This window comes from Lepidochelys olivacea, assembly GCF_965140295.1.
Source record: "Lepidochelys olivacea isolate rLepOli2 genome assembly, chromosome: 26".
Lineage (NCBI taxonomy): Eukaryota > Metazoa > Chordata > Testudines > Cheloniidae > Lepidochelys > Lepidochelys olivacea.
In genome coordinates, this window is record NC_140436.1 from 10,337,921 (window position 1) to 10,362,413 (window position 24,493).

At 41.4% G+C, this 24,493-nt stretch overlaps 1 protein-coding gene across 2 annotated transcripts in view; it reads right to left on the reverse strand.

The window, feature by feature from the left end:
* The window catches only part of SLC23A2 (solute carrier family 23 member 2), a 117,466-nt gene that overhangs the window by 27,353 nt on the left and 65,620 nt on the right, over positions 1-24,493 (reverse strand). For both annotated transcript variants that reach the window (XM_084615402.1, XM_084615401.1), the window contains exons 4-6: positions 22,942-23,040; positions 10,245-10,361; positions 6,954-7,111 (exon numbers count right to left, since the gene is read on the reverse strand). In XM_084615402.1, coding sequence (XP_084471528.1) covers positions 6,954-7,111; positions 10,245-10,361; positions 22,942-23,040 — 374 coding nt within the window. The remainder of the gene's footprint in view (positions 1-6,953; positions 7,112-10,244; positions 10,362-22,941; positions 23,041-24,493) is intronic.

A 24,493-nucleotide genomic window follows, 5' to 3' on the forward strand; every position in this document is an offset into this window, starting at 1 on the left:
TCGGGGAGGAGTGGCAACGTGACCGGGGCATCCACTGACAGTTCCAGGAGCGTAGTGTGCCAATGTTGTCAAGGCCATGCTGGTGCCACGAGAGTTCTCTCTGCCCCGTCCCTGCGGACTTTGAGGAGGACCTTGTGCACAAGAGGGAACAGGGGAAAGGCAGAGAGCAAGCGGCCTCCCCAGGGTAGCAGGAATGTGTCCGTGATTGAGCCTAGGCTGTGTTTCTGGAAGGAGCAGAACACCGGGCACTTTCTGTTGCTCCAGGTGGCCAACAGATTGATCTGGGGAAACCTCCACCTTTGGAAGATGGAGTGTATGACATCCGGCCAGAGGGACCACTCGTGATTGCGGATGGACTGCTGAGGTGGCCTGCCAGTGTGTTCTGAACTCCTGGTAGATGGGATGCTTCCAGATGAATGGAGTAGGCTACGCACAACTCCCACAGCCGGAGGGCTTTCCGACAATAGGAGAGAGGAGCGGGCTCCACCCTGCTTGTTGATGTAAAACACAGCAGTGGTGCTGTCCGTCAGAACTGCTACACACTGACCTTTCAGTCAGACCTGGAAGGCTTGGCATGCTAGTCGCACCGCCCTTAGCTCCTTGATATTGACCTGGAGGGAGAGCTCACCCTGTAATCACAGGCCCTGTCCGTCGCTCGCCTGCAAGCACTCTGATGCAAGCACCCTTTCTTGTCCCAGCATATAAACAATGACTAAAACGCCAACAGTCTGATAGGAGAAAAGTCCACTCCCAAACTGGAGTTTCTCATGCTGCAGTGGGGCCGAGAAAGCAGCATGCCAGCCTGCAAAGAGTATTAAGTTGGGTAAATCAGCAGACTCCATAGTATATGGTTTTACTACCCACCATAAAAAGGCACAAGAATTCTGCTACATAATTAAGCAATGAATGTTCCAAAGAGCTTCTGGCTGAATTCCCCTCAGTCCAATTGCTAGAATAAACTCCAATTCAGCTTGCAATAAAAGTAAAACTGGAAAGGATCTAAGACAAAGCGAACAGCTCGACTTTAGCAATGCTATTTCCTCAGTGGCTTTATCTCTGTGTTTCAGCCTGGACGAGTTTGGGAAAAAACGCATTAGGAGGTTTCTATTAGATTCCCTTTTCACGTCATATCCACGGAGATGGTGATTATCTTACTGGTGAGGAGTTATTCCAACTGAAAACTGACTTTTTTTTTTTAAGCATAGAATACAGAAGACACTGACTGTAAAGTTGTTTGATTAGTGCCCCTGCATTTTTCTTCTCTCTCCAGCCACTCTCCTTTCATCTAAGACCTAGGAAGTTGTGTTTATGGCTGCAGAATCAATAATACTCTTTTTGTTAATGTAGTGACTTCCCATACAAAGCTACATTTTTCAGTAGTTTAAAATTTGTTTGACTAGGGCAGTGGTTTTCAAACGTTTTGTATTGGTGACCCCTTTCACACAGCAAGCCTCTGACCCCAACGTAACCACCTTGTGACCCCAGTTTGAGAATCCCTGAACGAGGGGTCGCACGCTTTGTAGCTTGTGTAGGCTGAGCTCATTGCACCCACAAGGGGCTCCAGGCATCCTTCCCTTCTCCCTGTCCCCAGCTCCCTATGTGCCATTCTTCCCTCCCCCTCTATTGCAGGGACTCCCTGCAACCTCCCCCAATCTGCTCTCTGCCATGGGGTCTGTGCCCCCCCTATTCCTCCCACACCAGCAGCGTTGTGTGCACCACCTTCCTTTCCCACTTCCCCCACGTCATCCATTCCCCTCCATGACATTCTGGCCACTGATCCTTAGATCACACGGTGAAATTTTGAAATTGGTCAGGTGCAGCATTCAACAGCGATTGTGATGCACGCATAAGGCCCCCCCGAGCTTTGCTAAAAAATTCACTCTGAGTTGAACACTGTTTCTGAACTACTTTTTTCAGCCCAGTCACAATGGACTTTTTGCCAAGGCTAAATTGGCTGGTCTTTTATGAGGACATGATCCAGGGACTCCAGTGGTTATTGCATTTCCTTCTTCTCAAGAGAAGACAAATTCACTCTTCTCAGATAAATACATAGTAATTTGTCAGCAATATACAATGAAGTGGCGATACATGGAAACACCAGTCAACAAAAATCAGAAGAAAAAACAAAAAGGTGAGATGGTACGCGGTTAAGTAACAATTAAATCTCTTAGCGGAATTCTACCACAATCTTGATAAACTGAAACTATGCCCTAAAAGTACACTATTGTGAAACAGTAATACATCACATGCCTAAGATCACACAAATGTACAAAGTGGATACATTACCCAAGCCCATATAAACACATGGTCAGGATGCAATTTCAAGGGCAAGTGTGCATGGTAACACCCATTGTTTCATGTTCTCTATGTATATAAACCTCCCCACTGTATTTTCCACCGAATGCATCCGATGAAGTGAGCTGCAGCTCACGAAAGCTTATGTTCTAATAAATTGGTTAGTCTCTAAGGTGCCACAAGTCCTCCTTTTCTTTTTCAGGGCAACTCTGAATTTCCTAATGGTTGAGGTTTTGACCCTCGCACTATTGAAGACAGCTTCTGGGTAATTAAAAGGTTGTTTTTGAAACATCCTAGCTAACACAAATACATTGCATATGTGTAACAATGCTTAGATAGTACAGACACGCAATTCACCAAACCTACAATATAGCTCAAGGTACCTATTTATCTCTCAGATCATAATAGTTCCTTTGTATTAATCCAAAAGGCTGGCAAAGAGCTATGCTTTGGTAAATAGCCTGAATTCCTAAAATTAGCATGGATAGCAGACGAACTACAATGGCTCCAGGTAACTGGCTACATCCATCTCTAAGGGCTTTTAACTAGTGAAAATTGACCTTTCTGAAACCGTAATGGCTTTATTTGTTTAAACATTTCTCAGTTCACAGGCTTGCCAATAAACCTTGTAAGAATCTCATTTCAAGTGTAGTTCATGTCTGCAGGTCCCAAGCAAATATAAAACAGTATCACATGCTAACAGTTACAAAATGTTCAGCCGCTAATTCTCCAAAAACAAAGTTAGTGGAATAGGCCTGAGAGATGATGGAGTAAGTCTTCAGTGGTCTAAAAAAATGAAGATGACTTTTTCATCTAAAAAAAGACTTATACTGACCATATCTTCCGATTTCCGTGACTATCCCTTGACCCTATACGTGAAGGCCAGTATAAGATGCAAGATAAGGAGGTAAAAAGTAATGTGTTAAAGGTAAAAGCATTTGAAGCAAGCAGCAACATAATCAGATATAGCTGCTCAATTTAAATGTGATTATCTTGAAGACAATGAGGGGCCTGGCCCATTCTTCTCTGCTACCCTCTTCCCCCCCTTCCCCCTTTTATAAATGTTTAGCTAAAATCTAGGAATAAGTGTGTTTGAGCTAACTCTCTTTGTCCTCATTTGAAGTTAACAGGAAGGAACAAACCGAATAGGGAAGAAAACTGTCTCATACGTGACAGGTTTCAGAGTAACAGCCGTGTTAGTCTGTATTCGCAAAAAGAAAACGAGGACTTGTGGCACCTTAGAGACTAACCAATTTATTTGAGCATAAGCTTTCGTGAGCTACAGCTCACTTCATCGGATGCAACCGATGAAGTGAGCTGTAGCTCACGAAAGCTTATGCTCAAATAAATTGGTTAGTCTCTAAGGTGCCACAAGTCCTCGTTTTCTTTTTGCGAATACATGTGAGGGACAGAGCATTTTGTCTCAAGGAAAACATGGTCTTAGGAAAAAGCAAATTCTGTTTTCTCCTTTCTGACAATTTCACCTAGACAAAATATCCCTTCCTATTTCTGAAGTAAGCATTTGATGAAAGAAATATCAAAGCAGCTTTACAATTCTTAGAAAAGCTGAGGGTAAGAAAAGGACAAAGAACCTTTTCTGAAGAGGTAGAAGGAAGGTGAGATGGCAGATCAGCTGAGTTCTTTCTCCAGGCTATTGAAAACAAAACAAACACAAGGACTTTGACTCAGGACGCCTGAATTGCCTGAAGAGGTTTTGGATTTTTTCCCTTTGGCTGACCTGCATTAACAGTCCTAAATTACTTGTTTAACGGGTTTGCCCTTTTCTCCCTACTGAGTGATCTCCTCCACCCAAATAGTCTGTTTCTTGAGTAAGTGTTTTTAATTTAAACTACATTGTCCATTTTTCACTGAAAGTCTAAGACTTCGTCTTATATCATTTTTATGATGAATTAAGTGACACTTGAACAATAGTGCTTGGACATGCTAATACAATGAGTATCTTTCTTCTGGTCTTATTTTTCTTTCTTGATTCTATTCAAGATGCAGAAACAACCTTGTGGGTTTTATCCATCCCTTGACTCAAATAATGCATGAACAAGGGTTTAAGTAAATGTTTAGTTAAACTCTCTCCGCAGTATTCCAAGTACAGTGATAAGTGCTTTTTTATTTTTATTTTAACTTCACTGTTGTTAGAACGTACTCAGTTTTGGCAATAACGTATTATTTTAAAAATCTGGCAGTATTTGGACTAGTCTCAGATATGTCACCATATTAGAATAGCACTTCCAGAAACAGTGGCGTAAAAGATACTCACAGGAACCCCCAAGCAAACACTTATGTTCCTTGACAGCTTGTGGTAAAGTGATACCGGCACCTCTGTGCAGTTAAGAAAGACGACCTTTATTTCCCACCCATTCCCACAGAAGGAATTTACAAGGGAACATATGCAAAGGGTATGTTATTGGCAGAGACAGTAAGGTCAGGGATAAGAAGTTGCCCTTCCTTTTTCTTAAGGTCTATTATATGATCTACCTTAATTATGTAAAAGTGATTCCGAAGTGCAAGGGTTTCGACAGAACAGAGAGACTCTTCTAGATGAGCATTTTATCCTCAGCTGTAAGCATGATTAACTACACAGGTCACTTGCTTTCACTGATATACACCTGCAACCTGAAGCATCAGAGTCGTACATTAGCTTCTTCAAGTATATGGCTCCAGAGATCCTAGTATTTCAACATACTTTGACAATCACCTTGCGGAAACTGTCACAGCACAATATGACAGAAGGAACAGTAGATGTTACTGTGTCCATACACCAAAACTTCAACTGGTTACCTTTTGGAAGTTAGTATGAGGACAGTATTCTAAGCAGTCACTCTTTAAAGTAGGCTAAATCATTTTTTTCCCAGTGTTCAATCACCTTGTTTCTCCTCACTATTTCCCCGCTCCTCTACTCTTTTTATTCTGCTCATGCCTTCTTTCATTCAAAACAGCTTCCCAGTTATCCAAAATGTAGTGCTGGTCTACATCAGAAAATTAGATCAACCCAGCTATATTGCTCAAGGGTGCAAAAAATCCACATCTCTGAGTGACGTAGCAAAATAACTTAACCCTCAGGCAAGTTTATTACAGTGCTACATCGATGGAATAATTCTCCCATTGATCTCGCTGTGACGTTGCACTCAATATGATTTTATCAAAGTATGCTAATGAGTGAATATCATGTAACTGGAATATGCTTCATGCAAAAGGTCTCTTGTAAGGTATCATTACAAAGCTTATAACCTAGTGAGTGTGGTCATCCTATTTGTATAAATGTATCCCTCTTGTATCAGAAACTAGAAATATGAAATATAGCTTTGTAGTTATGCAAAATGTGGGCCATTAATGGTAGTTTGGAATCTTAATGGCGCCCATCAACCAGGACAATTAATTGTGGATAGCTCTGTTCGCTTCCAGGCCTTCCTGTGAGTCAGACTGGGAGGAATGAGGGCTTGGAGTTTTACAGTGACATGTGATCATGTCACCTGAACTGAAATCCATCTTTAACCTGGTGCTTTTCCATTGAGAACTAGGAGTGGGAACCCAGAGAGAGACAAAGGATTCCCACATGGTACAAAAGATATATAAGGGAGTGGAACAAAACAAAGGGGGCAGCAATCATGAGCAATCCCCTAGCTACCACCTGAGCTGGAACAAGGGCTTTGTACCAGGAGAAAGGATTGTGCCCAGACTAGGAAGGCGTCCAGTCTGTGACAGAAGCTTTTTGAAACATCTGACGGTGAGATTTTATCTGTACTCAGTTTTCGTACTGTACTAGACTTAGACTTGCGTGTTTTATTTTATTTTGCTTGGTAATTCACTTTGTTCTGTCTGTTATTACTTGGAACCACTTAAATCCTACTTTTTGTATTTAATAATTACGAAGTAAAAAGTGCTTCTAACTCAGAGTACGTATTAATGCCTGGGGGGACAAACAGCTGTGCCTCTCTCTCTCTCAGTGTTATAGAGGGCGAACAATTTTATGCGTTTACCTTGTAAAAGCTTTACACAGGGTAAAACGGATTTATTTGTGGTTTGGACCCCATTGGGAGCTGGGCATCAGTGTTAGAGACAGGAACGCTTCTTAAGCTGTTTTCAGGTAAGCCTGCAGCTGTTGGGGGACGTGGTTCAGACCTGGGTCTGGGTTTGTAGCAAGCCAGCGTGTCTAACTCAAACAAGCAAGGTTCTGAAGTCCCAAGCTTCAGGGGTAGTCTCGGCACATCAGTTGGCAGTCCCAAGGGGGTTTCTGTGATCCAACCCATCACACTAGCTCTGGCCTCTTGGGGAGGTGGATTTACTACAGCGACAGGAGAACCCCTCCAGTCACACTAATACGTGAGTACAGTAAGCGTACACTGAAGAGCTACAGTGGTGTAGCTGCAGCTATGCCGCTGTAATGTTTTAAGCGTAGAGACAGCCTTATTTTTACACTTCGTATCCATTTTATGTGCATTAAACCTTCCAAAATTAGGAAGGGACAACCCTATTGCCGAGCAAGCTTGAGTTTGAACTGTTATTCTGTATTTCACATTCATCCTTCTGAAATATCCTATGCACTTCTTGGATCACACAAGGTATCCTGTACAATTAAAGAGATGTGTACCCCACCATCAGCATCTCAACAATAAAGAATGACGTAGGAGTTTGGATCTCACCTGCATCCAAAAGTGGTTTGTAACAAAGTAGTGATTCCCACACAGAAGAAAATGGTCCCAATCAGTTGGCTGGTTGCCCACTGGTCAAATCCAACACACATGGCGTCAGCTAGCAAAAAAGGTACAGCTATAGTTCCACTAAAACATGTCAGGTAGTGCTGCGAACACAAACAATGAACAGCGTGTTAACACTGCTAATCACACATACGAGAAGCCCCAAGATGCACTATTTTTCGTCTTTCAGAGTAGCAGCCGTGTTAGTCTGTATTTGCAAAAAGAAAAGGAGGACTTGTGGCACCTTAGAGACTAACCAATTTATTAGAGCATAAGCTTTCGTGAGCTACAGCTCACTTCCTCAGATGCATATCGTGGAAACTGCATGCATCTGAGGAAGTGAGCTGTAGCTCACGAAAGCTTATGCTCTAATAAATTGGTTAGTCTCTAAGGTGCCACAAGTCCTCCTTTTATTTTTCCTCTGCACTCAGTTTATTTATTGTTTTAAATTAACCACCAACTCTCATTGCTTTCTCAATTCCGATTCCAAATATTTTAATTCCTAGTGTTTTTTACTTTCCATGTTTAGCTACTTTTAGCCAACTACTAATGACTTCTACTTATAGATGATAAATTAGGCTATTTACAAAGCTCAGTGGTTCCTGTTCTTATTCTTGATGAGTAGGTATCTAGGTAACCAGGCTGAAGCAGCTTCCAACTTACAGAAGCAGAAAAACAGCTCCCTCCATTTTGAAACCACACAAAATCACAGGGTTTGAAGGGACCACAAGCGTCATCTAGTCTAAACCCCTGCCAAGATGCAGGATTTGTTGTGTCTACACCATCCAAGACGGATGGCTATCCAGCCTTCTTTCGAAAGCCTCTAGTGAAGAAGTTTCCACAATCTCCGGAGGCAGTCTGTTCCATTGTCCTACAATTCTTACAGTTAGGAAGTTTTTCCTGTGACTTAATCTAAATCTGCTATCCTATAGTTTGAACCCGTTGCCTCTTCTCCTGAACTCTGTGGCAAAACAGAACAATTCTTCTCTTTTTTTATGGCAGCCTTTTAAGCAGACATGCCAAACCTGCAGAAAAAAAAAGCAGAAATCGGGCTTGTTTTGGGCTTAATTGGCTTGTGAGTTGCTTTTTGGCTAGTTTTTGGTTTGTAGCTTTTTGCTTGTTTGGCTTGTAGCAGCTTGTTGTTCTTTTTTTTTTTTATCAGCTCCCGGCAAGTCGGGGCAAGGAGGGAGAGAGTCAGGGGTGCACAGCAGGTCCACCAAAGTCCCACACTGCACGCCGGGGGATCTTGTCAGATAGAGTGTTGGGATTCTTAGGGATTGGCTGGTTTGGGCCTTGTTTTGAAATGGGATTAGCTTGATTTTTGGCTTATTATGGAAGTCGGGGTGCGTATTTACCATGTGAAAGTTGGCAGCTGTGCTTTTGAGTATTTGAAAACCGCTATCTCCCCCCTCCCCCGCAGCTGTGTGTTATCTGCAAATCTGATCATTATGCTCTTTATTCCTACATCCAGGTCATTAATAAAGATGTTCAACATCACTAGACCCAGAACAGATCCCTGTGCAACCCCACTTCAGACCTCCCTCTAATCCCCCATCATTCCATTAATAGTTACTCTTAGTTTGCGGTTCTTTAACCAATTGTATATCCACTGAACGGTCGTTCTGCTGAGCCAGCATTTCTCCAGCAGACTTATCAGAATGTCCTGTGGGACTGTGTCAAAAGCCTTGCTGAAGTCCAGGTATATTATGTCCACCACATTTCTCCTGTCTACCAAATTAATTCATATGAGGATCACATGACGGACTGTCTGATTAGACATGAATTTAAATAGTACTTCAGTATGAAAACTATATAGGAGATAAATTCTGGAATGTTAGAGATGAGCCAATCATGGATTTATTCTGCTCCAATCCAAGTAGATTTAAAAAAAATATATTAAAAAGCTGTATGTTCAACTACATAAGAAAAAGAAAATTCCCGCAGTGCTGGCTGATGAATCAATGCAGGCAGAAAAATAAGCCACTTTGGATTTCTGAGTTGTCGTTTATTTGAGGATCTCCAAGTATTTTTACAAATACTAATGAAGTCTCAACACTCCTTTGGGGTAATTTTATTCCCCCTTTCAGAGAGGGGGAGAGAGATGAACGGACTTGCCCACATTCACAGCGAAACAGCGACTAGAATCCAGCTGTCTTGGCTGTCTGTTAAGTTCTACTATGGCCACATCTACGCGACAGACTTCTGCTGGCATTGGTCAAGGATGCAGAGTGAGATGCATGACCAACAAAGCTGTCCTGGCAGAAGTCTGTAGTTTAGACAGAGCTATATCAGCAAAACTGTGCTTTTACCACTCGAGGTTGTTTCGTTGACCAATTATTATACCAGTACAAAGCACAGCCTTGCCGGTCTAGTTGTGCCCACACTCGAAGCACTTTGCCGGTACAGTACACTGATATTCCTATTCCAGAAAAGCACTCCTAGAGTAGACATAGTCTAACTCTCTAACTAACAGAAAGTACAAATGCCTGAAATGTACAGGAAACTCAGCAGGCAGGGGGTGGTGTTTTTTTTTTCATAATTAACCAGCTTTCCAGACAGTGGATGCTGCCAAATTGGTGCTAGTCATTCCCAGAACTAACTCTCCTAAAAGCAGAACCTCCGAGAAAGATCTGAACATTAACACAGCATCTCTCTCATCTTCCATCCCCCTGTATTATCCCCACATGAATTCATGAGTGACAAGTTGTTACCGAATTTTAATTTTTAGTTGAATTAAGGAACACTTTGTTAGGCAGCAGCCCAAATGGTTATTTGTGACGCAAGTCTCCAGTAATTCCTGAAATGCAACAGCTAGCAAGCAACATTATAGCTCATTGTCCATGGGTGAATTCTAGTGAGGTGGTGGTGAAGGGAAGGAGACATTTTGCAGGAAGGCTATCTTGCCACAATAAAAATTAGTACAGATATGAAAGTAGGGAAGCATAACAAATAGATAAGACTTTTATAAGCTTCCAGCTGTTTTATAATTCCCCAGTAGTACTTTCCATCCGTTCTGCTTCATTCACAATACACATAACTCTGTTGCCAGAGTGGGCTTCCAGCCTTCCAAACCACTTCAATAAGTAATCAAATGGACTCAAAGCAGAAGGCAAGTCACTAACATTGCTGAATATCTGTATCACGTACCATTATGTACTATATAAGAAAATGTTCAGCATTTTTAAAGATTATAAACAAAAAATGGATTTCTTCAGAAATATGCGTCTTGAAATGTACCTGTAACCCCAAGAATATGCAGAGGTACCAGGGAGGAACATCCTCAATTGTGTAAATCATGTCAGCTCTCTGCGCATCTAAACTTCCACTGCTGTCCAGTGTCTCTGCCAGAGAACTCTGTTAAATTAAAAGAGGAAAAGCCAACAGCAGTTTAATGTTACGGAAGAATAACTGAATTTGGAATGTTAGACTTCTAAGGGACTCTTGAAGAGGACGGGGTTCTATTATTCCAAAGCAACATCGGTGCATATTAAAGCTTTAACTTTTGAAATGATCAACCGCTATCCTCAACTCTAACTACTGAGCATGCATAAAAAGATTCTCTTTCATAACCCATCCCCTGCTTATTCACACAAACAAAGCATAATCCTCCATTAGTGATATAACCACTTTGGCAGCAGATTATGCCAAACTAAACGGGGATTATCATGACTGATTGGTTTACACAAAGAAGGAGAATGAGAAAAAAGAGTTAAGGAGCAGAACATTCTACAATGGATATTTCAAAAGTAAAATGGCTATCCTTGCATAAGAGATCTAAACTGAGGGCAACAACGTTTCAACTATTGTGATTTCATTCTAAGATGGCCTCTTACTTATTTTTGTCATGCGCAATCATTTTTAGCAACATAGCAAACCCTATGGGGTTGCTGCTGCACACTGAAGCATGTAGAAAACATGTTGATGTGGCTACATGAGGTAAATCCAGAGCATCTTTAATACAGACCAACTGAGTTACTCTGGATTTACCAAGTGTAAACGAGATCTGAATTTGGCCTATACACATTCATACATCCTAATTAGGAGAGAGCATGCAGATAACTGGAAAGGCAGCTACATGTAGGGTAGTACCTTCCAGCCTCCTGAGATAGTCTGCAATAATTTCAGAATCATTATCCTATTTTCTACAGCAAAATATTTTAAATACAATTTTAATGGCTTCATTTCAAAACTGGGGAATTAAAACTCTGAGATCAAAATACCTACATGTCTTGTAGTGCCAAGAACATTTGAGCAGGAGGGAGGATTTGATTTTATCATTTTAAACCCTGAATCATAACTTATGTAACTACTGTTCTGGCCTAATCCACACTGAACAAATTCACATGAAGAAGCCTTACCGCAAAACTGATAACTTTACCAGACTCCCCTTCCCTTTATTGAGATAAATCCAAGTAGAATTCCTACATGACCCAAATTTAGTTTATTGTCCAAAGCGTCACGGAAATCAACTGACCCATGACATTTCCTTTTCACACAGCACTGATTTTGTTAGCAAAACAAATACAACTGCCTGGGCTACACATCCATACTCAGATAAGTTACATAGGGGGCTGAGGAAGAATGAGGACATTGAGATTTTTCTGTGCAGAGTACAGCGATATTCGTATCCTAGAAGCTTACTCAAAACGTTAAATTCCGTGTTTTGTTGAAGGAATGGTTGAAATGGGAGGGATAGCTCCTAAATGATCACTGTGGGGAAGCTGTTCAGCGTGGCTCCCGTCTGCCAGACCAGCAGCAGCACTAAGGGTATGCTTTAACCAAAGGATAGCTAAAAACAGAGTGGAGAAAAAGCAATTTATTTTTATGAGAGGTAAATTAGGTGAGGTTAACCATGGGGAGGAGGTACATAGCACTGACCTCACCTAGCCACTCTCATGGTAGACAGTAAGTGCCTCTGTCTTCACTCAGGATTATACAGCAAGATAACTACAGCACGTTTTGCTTTGCGTCAGTGAAGACAAAGCTGAGTGAAGAGCATCAGTAGGGAAAGGAAAGCTGGCCCTGGGAGGGTGGAAGAGAGGGAGATGCAGAGGTTAGTGAAAATGTGGGGAGACCCGATGGCACCTTTATGTGACATGGGGACTTTTCCTCTTCATTAGGTTACGCAGCCGGACAACCAGAAGAGCCCAGTCTAAAGAGGGCTAAGGACAAATTGAGACTGACAGTCTGTCGGAAAAGAAGAGCCCTCTCCTGGGAATTTAAGTACACTTCAAGAGAAATTTCTGTGATGGTTTCAGTCTCGTTGCAATAAAGTTCTGTTCAACTTCTTAAGAGTGTTTCTGTGCCTGTATACATTTCTCTTCATCCTTCTTTTGCTCGGAGATTAGCATACGTACTTGCTGAGGATTGTTTATCAAAGGGGATTTTGTATTTTAATTAATTTTTTGCCTAAGTCATCAACATACTGACTAAAAAGGGTCAAGAGGGAAACACCGCCACCCTGTTAAATACAAGCTAAGCCGAATACCAACAGAGACAAACTGTTTCCTTGTGAACAATGCCAGAGTTGTTTTGGTGAAGCCATCCATCTAGGAGCACAAATTAAACAGGATGGACAGTTGCCCTACACTCCTGAAGGCGAAATTCTCACTTGCCCCATTATCCAACAGAACACCTCAACACGCCAAAGTCCTGGGTAACTTTCCAAGGTCAAGTCCTTCCAAAGACTGAGTGGCCTGACCTTGACAAGTTGCCTATGACACAGTGGGCTCGAGTGACATTTTGGCCTTCACACATGTTCAGAATGCCTCAACATTGGGTACCAGATTTCATGCAAACTCCAGGCCATAATTTGGGGATGCCGATGTGCCTTCATTGGTCCTTGCCCCCCGTTGGCCTCTTCTCTTGGTCTGCAGCTATGCTGAAGAGCTTCCAATAACTGTCCACAGCTGCATTAGCACCTTACTACCGTGAAACACTCCGCCCTGTTCTTCACAGGACTGGTGATATTGCACCAGTTCTACAGTGACGGCGGGAAATTTTCAAAGAAAGCTTCGTGTAGTCACAGCCTGGAGATAAAAGCGTTATTTATTGGCCCACTGTCCTACCTGGCCATTCCCCACCCAGACACAAGTTTACAACCCACCCATCTGCGACGAAAGAGATTAAAAACCTGAAAATACATTTAGAAATCGAAAAAATTCAAACACACATCCAGCAACTCTGAGCCCAGCAGTCTGTCAGCTACATACCAACCACACTCTGGCTTCCACCATCCTCAGATACTATACTTGCAGGATAACCCCACCACACTCCCAGGTCTGTATTTTTCCAAAATATTGTGTTCTGCACTGTCCAGCCCTTTGGGTGTGACCTGTATGCAAGAAGGCTGTTTGTGAGCAGCCCAGTTTGGGGGCTTCATCATCAAAACATTGTGAGGCACCCAAAGTTGCAGGGCAAGCGGTGACAACCCCTCACTGGTCTGGATTGCACCCTGGAACGTGTCATGAGTCATTTGATGCGAGTGAGTGTGACACCAAATTTGTGGATTTGCGTGATGGAATAGATTGGAAAACAAGCAGATTACTGAACGGTTTTTTAGTGGGGCGAGGGAAGTGGGACCGATATAGAAATGTATATTTTGAGAGAGAGAGAGAGAGAGAGAGAGAGAGAGAGAGAGAGAGAGAGAGAGAGAGAGACCACACAGAGTAAGGAAACAAAGCAAAAGGAAAGAAAGGCACCAAAAATAAATTGACAGACTTACACTGTGACCTAATAAAAGGGAAAAAAATAAAGAAGCGGAGAGAAGCCAGAAGACAAAAATGCAAGAGACATAATGCAAGAGACATTTTTAAAGTGTTATATGATGAGCTAACTGACAACACTTTACAATTAAATCAATTGTGCAATAAGCAGTGCACACGTGTTTATTTTTCTAAATTGGAGCCATAGGGCAGTGCAGCTATTTTCATTCTGGCTAGCAGGTCTAATATTGGGACTAACAGGTGTCAGATAATTTAGCATTCATAGTCTACAGACGGATACGTGTTAGCGTGCATATTTACTCGCCACAGATTATACAAATTTTAGTCATCTTCACTTTGAACTTTTTGGTTTAAGCCTTGTGTGGTCTTTGATGAGTGATATTTTATGAGGAAGAGAACAAAAAAAGGAACATAATTGATACCGATACTGTTAGGGGTGACTGATAAACAGAAGAGAGATGTTTACATAAAGGAAATTACAGTGTCAACCATTATCTCCCACACTAGATGGCTAATGGATAAAGCCCTCTCCTTTCACCTCTAACAAGTTCCTAAATAAGCAGGTTTAGCTGATAAAGTTCACTATCTATATAGGGAAAATTATATTGTGCACTATTTACAATCCTGTTCACGTACAGCTTAAAAAAAGAGACACAGAAAAAGAAGTACCCAGAACTGAGTCGAAGCAATGAATGGATGTTTTCCTTCCATGTAATGTAATCTGAGTTACACTGGCATGTAGATGGCTAAATTGTCCTAGAACTGGATGAGGAGTTAAGGAGTTAACAAGAAATCAGTGGAGAACAGACAGAAATACCATTTAGGCCAAAAAATTAGTCAGCTAATGCATGCTTTCAAATCTGAAGACCAACCTACTATGGTGGTTTTACCATAATAAATTTTGCATATTAAGGTGTCTTTGCTTTGATGTGACCCAATCCCCATGGTGCAATATTAGCATCAGATAAAATTTACAAGTCACCAGTTGCCAAAAAGTTCATCTTTGCAGTACCGTAATGAAAACTGGAGTTTTGCCAGCTAAAATATTATATGACAAAGGTGGCATTAGAAACAGAAATAATCATAATTTATGCCTCTCTGAGTAAGCTTAGTGTTCGCAGCTAGACTCTAGGATAAAAGGTTTTCTGCATCTAGACAATTCGATACATTGTTGACTTTGTTTCAGGTATTTATCTAACGTTCTTGTTAAATACAATATAATCCAAAATTACGCTGGTATATTATTAGCCTTCCAAAGTTATGGCTAAAAACCTCTTAGATTTTCTAAAGACTTTGAGATAGTTAAGGAACTAACTAAATATTAATAAAGAAAAGAATCTACGCAGCTCTTCTCAAAATCTCATTTATGTCCCTCTGGTTTAACAAACACCTTTCCATAAAGTGTGTGATTTTAGATCATTTCAAAGCAAAACACATTGACAATGAATTAACACACTGATGCCTGTTTTAACATTGCCTATTTTTAGTCTAAATTTTAAAGATGAATAGCAGAACTGGATTCTAAAGGTCGCTATAAAAACCTAATATAAATATATAATTATAACTAAAGCTACCTTCAAGTCAGATATTTTTAACAGTCATTTTTAAAAGTTTTGGTAATTTGGTCACCAGAACAATAACTTTTCCATATATTCCAGATGCATGGGATATTCCATATCCCATGCATCTGAAGAAGTGTTTTTTTACCCACCAAAGCTTATGCCCAAATAAATCTGTTCCTCTGTAAGGTGCCACCAGACTCCTTTTTGTTTTTGTGGCTACTCCTCTGATACTATTCCATACAGTTTCACTTGAAACATTTCAGGCTACAGAGTCTAGATTACAAAAGGGAAGGTTATAAGAACATAAGAAAGGCCATAATGGGTCAGACCAATAGTCCAATGAGGCCAATATCCAGTACCAGATGCTTCAGAGATAATGATCAGAACATGGCAATTATCGAGCAATCTATCATCCAGTCCCCGCGTCTCACAGTCAAAGGTCTAATGGCATTTGGGGTTCAAGCCCCAAATAAGGTTTTCCTTAAAGAAGCTCTCCAGTCCTTGGTGTATTAACACTCATCACAAAGATGTCACTTATATGGCTTAACACCAACAGTACTAGGGGAAATACAGTAATCAAGATTCTTTAGTTTCACAAAAATCTGTGAAAGTCAACGTTTGTTTCAATATAGAAAGCCCACTTGTTTAACAGGTATACAACACGACTGAAGAGTAATCCCATAATGACTACTGACACTTATAGTTCTATCTACCAGCATGAATAAGGCTGATGGAATAGATTAAAGCCCTCCCCTACTCCACCCTCTAGGATTAAGAGATCCTTAATTCTTTCAGATAGCCCCGCAGCCAGGTTTAAGGAGAGATTTTCAAAGGCACAAACGACAGTTATGCACCCAACTCTCACTGAAAGTCACAGGGACTTGGGTTCCCAATTCCCCTTTGTGCCTTTGAAAATCTCCCCCATAAACAGTGAACCAGTTTCAAGGGATGAGACACGACAGCCTACAGACAGCTTTGTGTCGTCCTTCTCATTAAAGAAGGGAAAGGGACATAGCTCATGTTTGCCACCACCTAATCTATTATGTTTTTACTGTAATAGAGCAAGCAGCTTCCTGTGCTATCTGATTCAAGGCTTTTTATGAAATATTTTCCACCAGTCAAAAAACAAATATTTCATCCCTATTAGAAATACAGATTTCTCAAAAGGAAAATCGGACGATAAAGATGACAGATTAGAAAATCTGCAAAGACTGCAAATAAGTAAAATGTGCACAAAGACTTGGACGAAAGCAGTGCATGGAGTGCCACAGAACCGTCTCTTTGAAGCCGACTTCAAAATTCATAGGCCCAATCCAGAGAGGGGCTGAAATCAAAAGGAGTTGCAACAGCAAAGCGACTCTTATAAAGGTCAAGTGTGAGGGGGGAAAAAAACCCCCACAATTTACTTCTTGCATCACAAAGGTGCTGTGTCTAGTAGTGGCTATTTTGTCAGATTTTTTAAAAAGTTGATTAAAAAGAGCCCCACCTTGAACCAGGCCCCAAATTCTACATGATTTTAGCAATACCATAGTGGCAAGCTAACAGAGCAATTAGCAGAGCTTACCTAGCCCCGAGTTTAATGTAACCATCAGCAATGAAACAAAATTGCATTGTAAAAGGTAAAGAGCTAATTCTGATGGAGGAAGAAACAAGACACTTTCCGTTTCTTTCCATTTACGCCTCCTTCTGTGAGCTCAGTGACCAGGTCCAGCAGAAGGGCCTCTCTCTTCAGCAGATCCACCTAAGTCTGCATGTTTCATGCTGTCCCATGGATCATGTCTCAGGGATTTTTCCAGATTATGCCTTTTGGCTTTCATGGGGCTGATGACGCCAGGTGTGTCCAGGATGATCAGCTGACTGTCTTCTTCTGTGATGACCCCATGGGCATTGCATCGTGTGGTGTGCACCTTCTTATTGGAAGGCAGAAATGATGAACACTTATCAGTTCACGTCTGCCTGTTTTTGAAAGGTTTCGGGCATGACATGGACAGGCATATGCCATGTATTTGACATAGCATGAGAACACATTACATTTAAAAAAGAATAAGAAAAAAAGAACATCTGTCCCCACCGTTACAAAAATATATATTATATATATATGTATATATATATATAAAAAAGCAGTTTAACGCAACAGATGTAACCCCAACTCTCAACACACACTGATAACCCAGAACGGATGCATGTAAGTGACACTAGACTACTCCAAAGGCATCACCTCTTCTTGCTCGGACTGGTCCATTCTTGCGAACCAGCAGGTATGTCAGAGGATCTGTCTACACGGCAAAAAAAGATGTGCCTTTCTAATCTAATCAGATTAATTTGACTTAAATCCCCCCTCAATACCCACATAGGTATAGTTTATCACCTTTAAGATTCTTTGAGATGGCCGTGTTGCGCTTGTGCTGACAATCTTAAAGGCATTAAACTATGCTTATGTGAGCACTGAGGGGTTTTCAGTTGAGTTACCTACAGCTTCCTCATGATGAGAAAGCATCACCCATTTCAATTAAAGGTGGGATATTAACCAGCTTTGGGGTATGCTTACACTGTAAAGACTAGAGCAACCCAGCTGCACCACTTCTGTGGCATAGGTAATCCCCTTCCATGGGAGACAGTTGCTAGGTTGACAGAAGAATTCTTCCGTCAATGTAGCACTGTCTACACCAAGGATAAGGTTCTTATAGCTACATCTCTCAGGGGGTGGATTTTTCACACGCTTGAGAGATGTAACTTGGCCCTTAGTTAAACTGGAACCAAAAGCCATGTGTGGCCACTGTGAATTGGATAAACCAAGTTGATTTCAATTTCATTTAAGTTGATTAGAAAGGTGTTAAAGCTAACCAAAATAAACTATTCTTAATCAGAAGTGCGTCCACATGGGTTTCCACTGTTTTAACTTAAATTGGTTTAACATTTAAGTTAAACTGGGGCAACGTTCTTGTTTAGATAAGGCCTAACTCAACAGAGATAACTCAGCTTAAACACTTGTTTTTGCCCATGCAGACCGATATACAAGAATCTTACTGCCTACACACCAGAAAAGCTAAGATTCTTTTACATTCTTGCATATTCTGCCTGTTTGCATCATTGCCCTGCCTTATTAGCTCTTTCTCTATCTGTGTTCTCTTGCAACATCGATACGACCTAGATAGAGCTACTATAAGGTGGGTGCATAACTGGTTTGAAAATCACTCCCAGAGAGTAGTTATCAGTGGTTCACACTCAAGCTGGAAGGGCATAACGAGCGGGGTCCCGCAGGGATTGGTTCTGGGTCCGGTTCTGTTCAATATCTTCATCAAGGATTTAGATAATGTCAGAGAGAGTACACTTATAAAGTTTGCGGACGATACCAAGCTGGGAGGGGTTGCAAGTGCTTTGGAGGATAGGATTAAAATGCGAAATGATCTGCACAAACTGGAGAAATGGTCTGAAGTCAATAGGATGAAATTCAATAAGGACAAATGCAAAGTAGTCCACTTAGGAAGGAACAATCAGTTGCACACATACAAAATGGGAAATGACTGCCTTGGAAGGAGTACTGCGGAAAGAGACTGGGAGTTAGTGTGGATCACAAGCTAAGTATGAGTCAACAGTGTAATGCTAGGTTTCAGAGTAACAGCCGTGTTAGTCTGTCTTCGCAAAAAGAAAAGGAGTACTTGTGGCACCTTAGAGACTAACCAATTTATTTGAGCATGAGCTTTCGTGAGCTACAGCTCACTTCATCGGATGCATACCGTGGAAACTGCAGAAGACATTATATACACACAGAGACCATGAAACAATACCTCCTCCCACCCGACTGTCCTGCTGGTAATAGCTTATCTAAAGTGATCATCAAGTTGGGCCATTTCCAGCACAAATCCAGCACCTTCCGCCCCCCCCCCCCCCCCAAACTCACTCTCCTGCTGGTAATAGCCCATCCAAAGTGACCACTCTTCACAATGTGTATGATAATCAAGGTGGGCCATTTCCTGCACAAATCCAGGTTCTCTCACTCCCTCACCCCCCTCCAAAAACCACACACACAAATTCACTCTCCTGCTGGTAATAGCTCATCCAAAGTGACCACTCTCCCTACAATGTGCATGATAATCAAGGTGGGCCATTTCCAGCACAAATCCAGGCTCTCTCACCTCCCCCCCGCCCCCCGGAAACACACACACACACACACACAAACTCACTCTCCTGCTGGCAATAGCTCATCCAAAGTGACCACTCTCCAAGTTTAACCAGAACATCGGGGGGGGGGGGGGGAGGAAAAAACAAGGGGAAATAGGCTACCTTGCATAATGACTTAGCCACTCCCAGTCTCTATTTAAGCCTAAATTAATAGTATCCAATTTGCAAATGAATTCCAATTCAGCAGTTTCTCGCTGGAGTCTGGATTTGAAGTTTTTTTGTTGTAAGATAGCGACGCTGTTACAAAAAAAGCAAACATCATTCTGGGATGTATTAGCAGGAGTGTTGTAAGCAAGACACGAGAAGTAATTCTTCCGCTCTACTCCGCGCTGATTAGGCCTCAACTGAAGTATTGTATCCAGTTCTGGGCGCCACGTTTCAGGAAAGATGTGGACAAATTGGAGCAAGTTCAGAGAAGAGCAACAAAAATGATTAAAGGTCTAGAACACATGACCTATGAGGGAAGATTGAAAAAATTGGATGTGTTTAGTCTGGAGAAGAGAAGACAGAGGGGACGTGTGACGCACTCTATATGATTTTATAAAAGTATAAGTGTGAATATAATGTAACTAAAATATGCTTCATGCAAAAGGTCTCTTGTAAGGTATCATTACAAAGCTTATAATCTAGTGACTGTGGTCATCCTATTTGTATAAATGTATCACTCTTGTATTTGAAACTAGAAATATGAAATATAACTCTAATGAGGGCCTACTGTAGTTATGTGAAGCGTGGGCCATTAATGGCGATTTGGAATCTTGATGGCTCCCATCAACCAAGACAATTGACTGTGGATGGCTCTGGTTGCAGGCAGGCCTTCCTGTGAGTCAGGCTGGGAGGAATGAAGGCTTCGGGGTCTCACAGGACATGTGATCATGTCACCTGAACTGGAATCCATCTTTAACCTGGTGCTTTTCCACTGAGAAGGAGGGGTGGGAACCCAGAGGGACAAAGGATTCCCACGTTATGGAAAAGATATATAAGTGGGTGGAACAGAACAAGGAGGGAGCCATCATGCGAAATCCCCTAGCTATCACCTGAGCTGGAACAAGAGCTGTACCAGGGGAACGAATTGTGCCCAGACTAGAAAGGCTTCCAGTCTGTGAAAGAAATTTACTGAAACATCTCTAAGGGTGAGATTTTATCTGTATTCAGCTTCTTACGGTATTAGCATAGATTTGCATGTTTTATTTTGTTTTGCTTGGTAATTCACTTCGTTCTGTCTGTTACTACTTGGAACCACTTAAATCCTACTTTCTGTATTTAATAAAATCACTTTTTACTTATTAATTAACCCAGAGTATGTATTAATATTTGGGGGGGAGGGGAAAACAGCTGTGCATATCTCTCTATCAGTATTACAGAGGGCGAACAATTTATGAGTTTACCTTGTATCAGCTTTATACAGGGTAAAATGGATTTATTTAGGGTTTGGACCCCATTGGGAGTTGGGCATCTGAGTGTTAAAGACAGGCACACTTTCGTAAGCTGCTTTCAGTTAAGCCTACAGCTGTTAGGGGACATGGTTCAGACCTGGGTCTGGGTTTGCAGCAGGCTAGCGGGTCTGGCTCAAACCAGGCAGGGCACTGAAGTCCTAAGCTGACAAAGCAGGAAAGTAGGAGCAGAAGTAGTCCTGGCACATCAGGTGGCAGCTCCCAAGGGGGTTTCTGTGATCCATCCCATCACAACATGATCACAGTTTTCAAGTACATAAAAGGTTGTTACAAGGAGGAGGGAGAAAAGCTGTGGGAAAAACGGTTTTTCTTAACCTCTGAGAATAGGACAAGAAGCAATTGGCTTAAATTGCAGCAAAGGCGGTTTAGGTTGGACATCAGGAAAAACCTAACTGTCAGGGTGATTCAGCACTGGAGTAAATTGCCTTGGGAGGTTGTGGAATCTCCATCATTGGGGATTTTTAAGAGCAGGGTGGACAAACACCTGTCAGGGATGGTCTAGAATGATAATACTTCGTCCTGCCTTGAGTGCAGGCAACTGAATTAGATGACCGATCGAGGTCTCCTCCAGTTGTATGATTCTATGATAAATGCTACAAAATCAAAACCAAGCTGACTGGTTTAATTTTAGGCCCAATTGCCTTAAGACTTTCTTTGAATAGTTATTAAGCCACTAGCAATATCCAAGGAGAATACTTATGGGTTTATTAATGACATGAACTTTGTTCACAATGCTTTCAGTAAAGAACAAAAAAAAGGCCCTCATATTCAGAAGGATTAGAAACTTGAATATGTGAGAAACAAGACAAAAGGTCACAAATCACCAAAGTCTTAATGTTGGAACACCTGCTGGCAGGCTTTTTTTCTGCAATTCTCATTAATTCTGCCTTCTAAAAGGGAAGTGAGAAAGTTCTTGTTGAAAACTTCAATGTCAGAGTGATTGAATCAATATTTAGAAATTGTTATTCTGGACACTAAGATTAAAACTACCCATCTGACCAAATTTATATAGGGCTACTGGGTGGATCTAAATGCCGGGTTTTGTTTGCAGAAAGTTGGCTTTAGAGAGAGATCTAAAAGGAGATAGAAATCTATGTTGCTGCAGAGAACCACTTTGGGAAGGGACTAACCGTAGCAGTTCACTAGCCAAAATGAACATCAGAGAGGAGGAGCATATGGGACACAGAAACAGTCCCGAGGCTATGGTAGCAACCACAGAATAGTTATGAGGCTGCTGTGTAGACTAATGGTGGGAGGAGGACATCTTGCAATCTCCTGACACATAGGAACTCACTGAATTGGGATTGACAGAGGGGTTGAGCCCGTGGTCCTTTGTTCTTTCCTTTAAGGGCTTGTCTACACTGGCACTTTACAGCGCTGCAACTTTCTTGCTCAGGGGTGTGAAAAAACACACCCGAGGGCTGCAGATTTCAGCCTTGTAACATGTCAGTAACCACAGTGACCCAGGACTGGGGGCGTAGCTACGCCCCTCATGGAGGTGGCTTTTTCAGAGCACCGGGAGAGCTCTCCCCCAGCGCTCTGCCACAACCACACAATCCACATTAAAGCATCACTGCAGCAGCGCTTTAGCATTGCCAGCGTAGACTAGCCTTAAATGGATACATTTTAATCCTTCTAGACGTCTTCAACGGAAGCAATTTCGACAGAGTCTGGCAGCATATGGGGATGTGTAAAAGGCCGGATGGAGTTCAGAAAGGCAAAAAAGCAGCATATTAAGAATTAAAGAAATTATGCGCTTTAACCCCCTAACCTAATTGCTGTGTCGCTCCTTGAGCTCCATAATCACGGACCTGACCCTGCAGTCATAAGGAAGGCAAATACCCCAGTGAACCAAGAATTGGGGCTGTAAATCAGTGTATTTTGTGGAAGTACAGAAGGTAGACAGTGAACTGAAATTAATTAGAAAGAATGTCCAGGCCCTAGGATGAAGCAAGAGTAAGTTATTTTATATTAACATGAGTTTTACAAAACATTTAACAAAACGTTATACCTTTTCTGCTATGCCATTTTCTGTGGTATAGATTGCCATCAGCTCGGTGTCCTCTGTGTCCTGATCACCACTTGATGTCGCTCCACCACTTATGACAACCTACAAAAAATCCACATACAGTATTGTAACTTACGTAACTGTACAGCTTATGTGACCCTATTTGAGGTCAACTATCACTAACAAACTTTCTGAATAAAAAGTATGTCACAAGAAAATTTCTCACTGTAGCTCCTTAAGAATATATTCAAGTTGTTCTTGTGGCCATATTCCAGTTGTTCTCAACCAGGGGTACACAGAGGTCTTCCAGGGAGTACATCAACTCATCTAGATCGTTGCCTAGTTTTACAACAGGCTACATAAAAAAGCACTCGCAAACTCAATACAAACTAAAATTTCATACAGACCATGACTTGTTTATATTGCTCTATATATTATGCTCTGATTGATTTATTCAAATTGATTTATTTTAGAATTGTATGGTAAAAATGAGAAAGCAAACAATTTTTCAGTAATAGTGTGCCGTGACACTTTTGTAATTTTTATGTCTGATTTTGTAAGCAAGTAGTTTTTAAGTGAGGTGAAACTTGGGGGTACGCAAGACAAATCAGACTCCGAGTCCTGAAAGGGGTACAGTACCCTGGAAAGATTGAGAGCCACTGCCATAGTCTATAGCAGTTTATAAAGTAAAGGTCACATTTCCAGACATCTTGCTGAGAAGGTACTTTAAAACTATATATGTATCATCGATTAAACGCACCACAGTGTTCAAGTCTTTTCTTTACTAAACAAGAGAATGGTTTGCAATAATGAATCAACAACTGTATCTTTTGCTTATGTCTTTAATGGCACTTAGCTGAAAATGGGGAATTTCTGGCTTTAATCTTCACCTTGTTCCCCAAGTAAGGGAAGGGGAAGATTCTGTCAAGTTCTCAAATTCTTTCAGCATGAGCATAGTAATTCTCTGGAAATTAGATACACTTTCATTACTCAAGTATTTTAATACAACACCATGAAATCCATGTCATGAGTTTTTCTTAACTCCACACATCTTATTTGATTGCATATTTGACAGTGTCAAAGCAAATGCTAAGCATTTTTTAATTTGCCTTTTCTCCCAGAGTACTCCCCTCCTAAGTGCCTGTAATAAATCACTTGTGATGCAAAGTATTCCAGTCTATTATTATAATTTCTGACTTTGGACCATGAGATAAATACCAATTATCTAAATAATGTGGATCACTGGTCTTTTTAACAGGCATTTAACAAAAGAATATGCTTAATTGTGTATTATAATCAATTGAGGTTCTGATCCTTACCACCATCTTCCTTTATATCCTGGAATACACTATACACAACATGAATTGCGGTTTTCAGTTTCACAATCAGCCCCCCATAAAAACACCCCCTCCCCCGCAAAGATTGACCCAGTGCATGGGCGTGAAGTCACATCCGCAATTTAGAAAATAAACCTGTTAAGGCCACAAGAGCAGTAAGTTACAGCCATTCAGGCAGTGAACGACGACTACAGGAGGAGGAGGAGAGAGGAACTGAG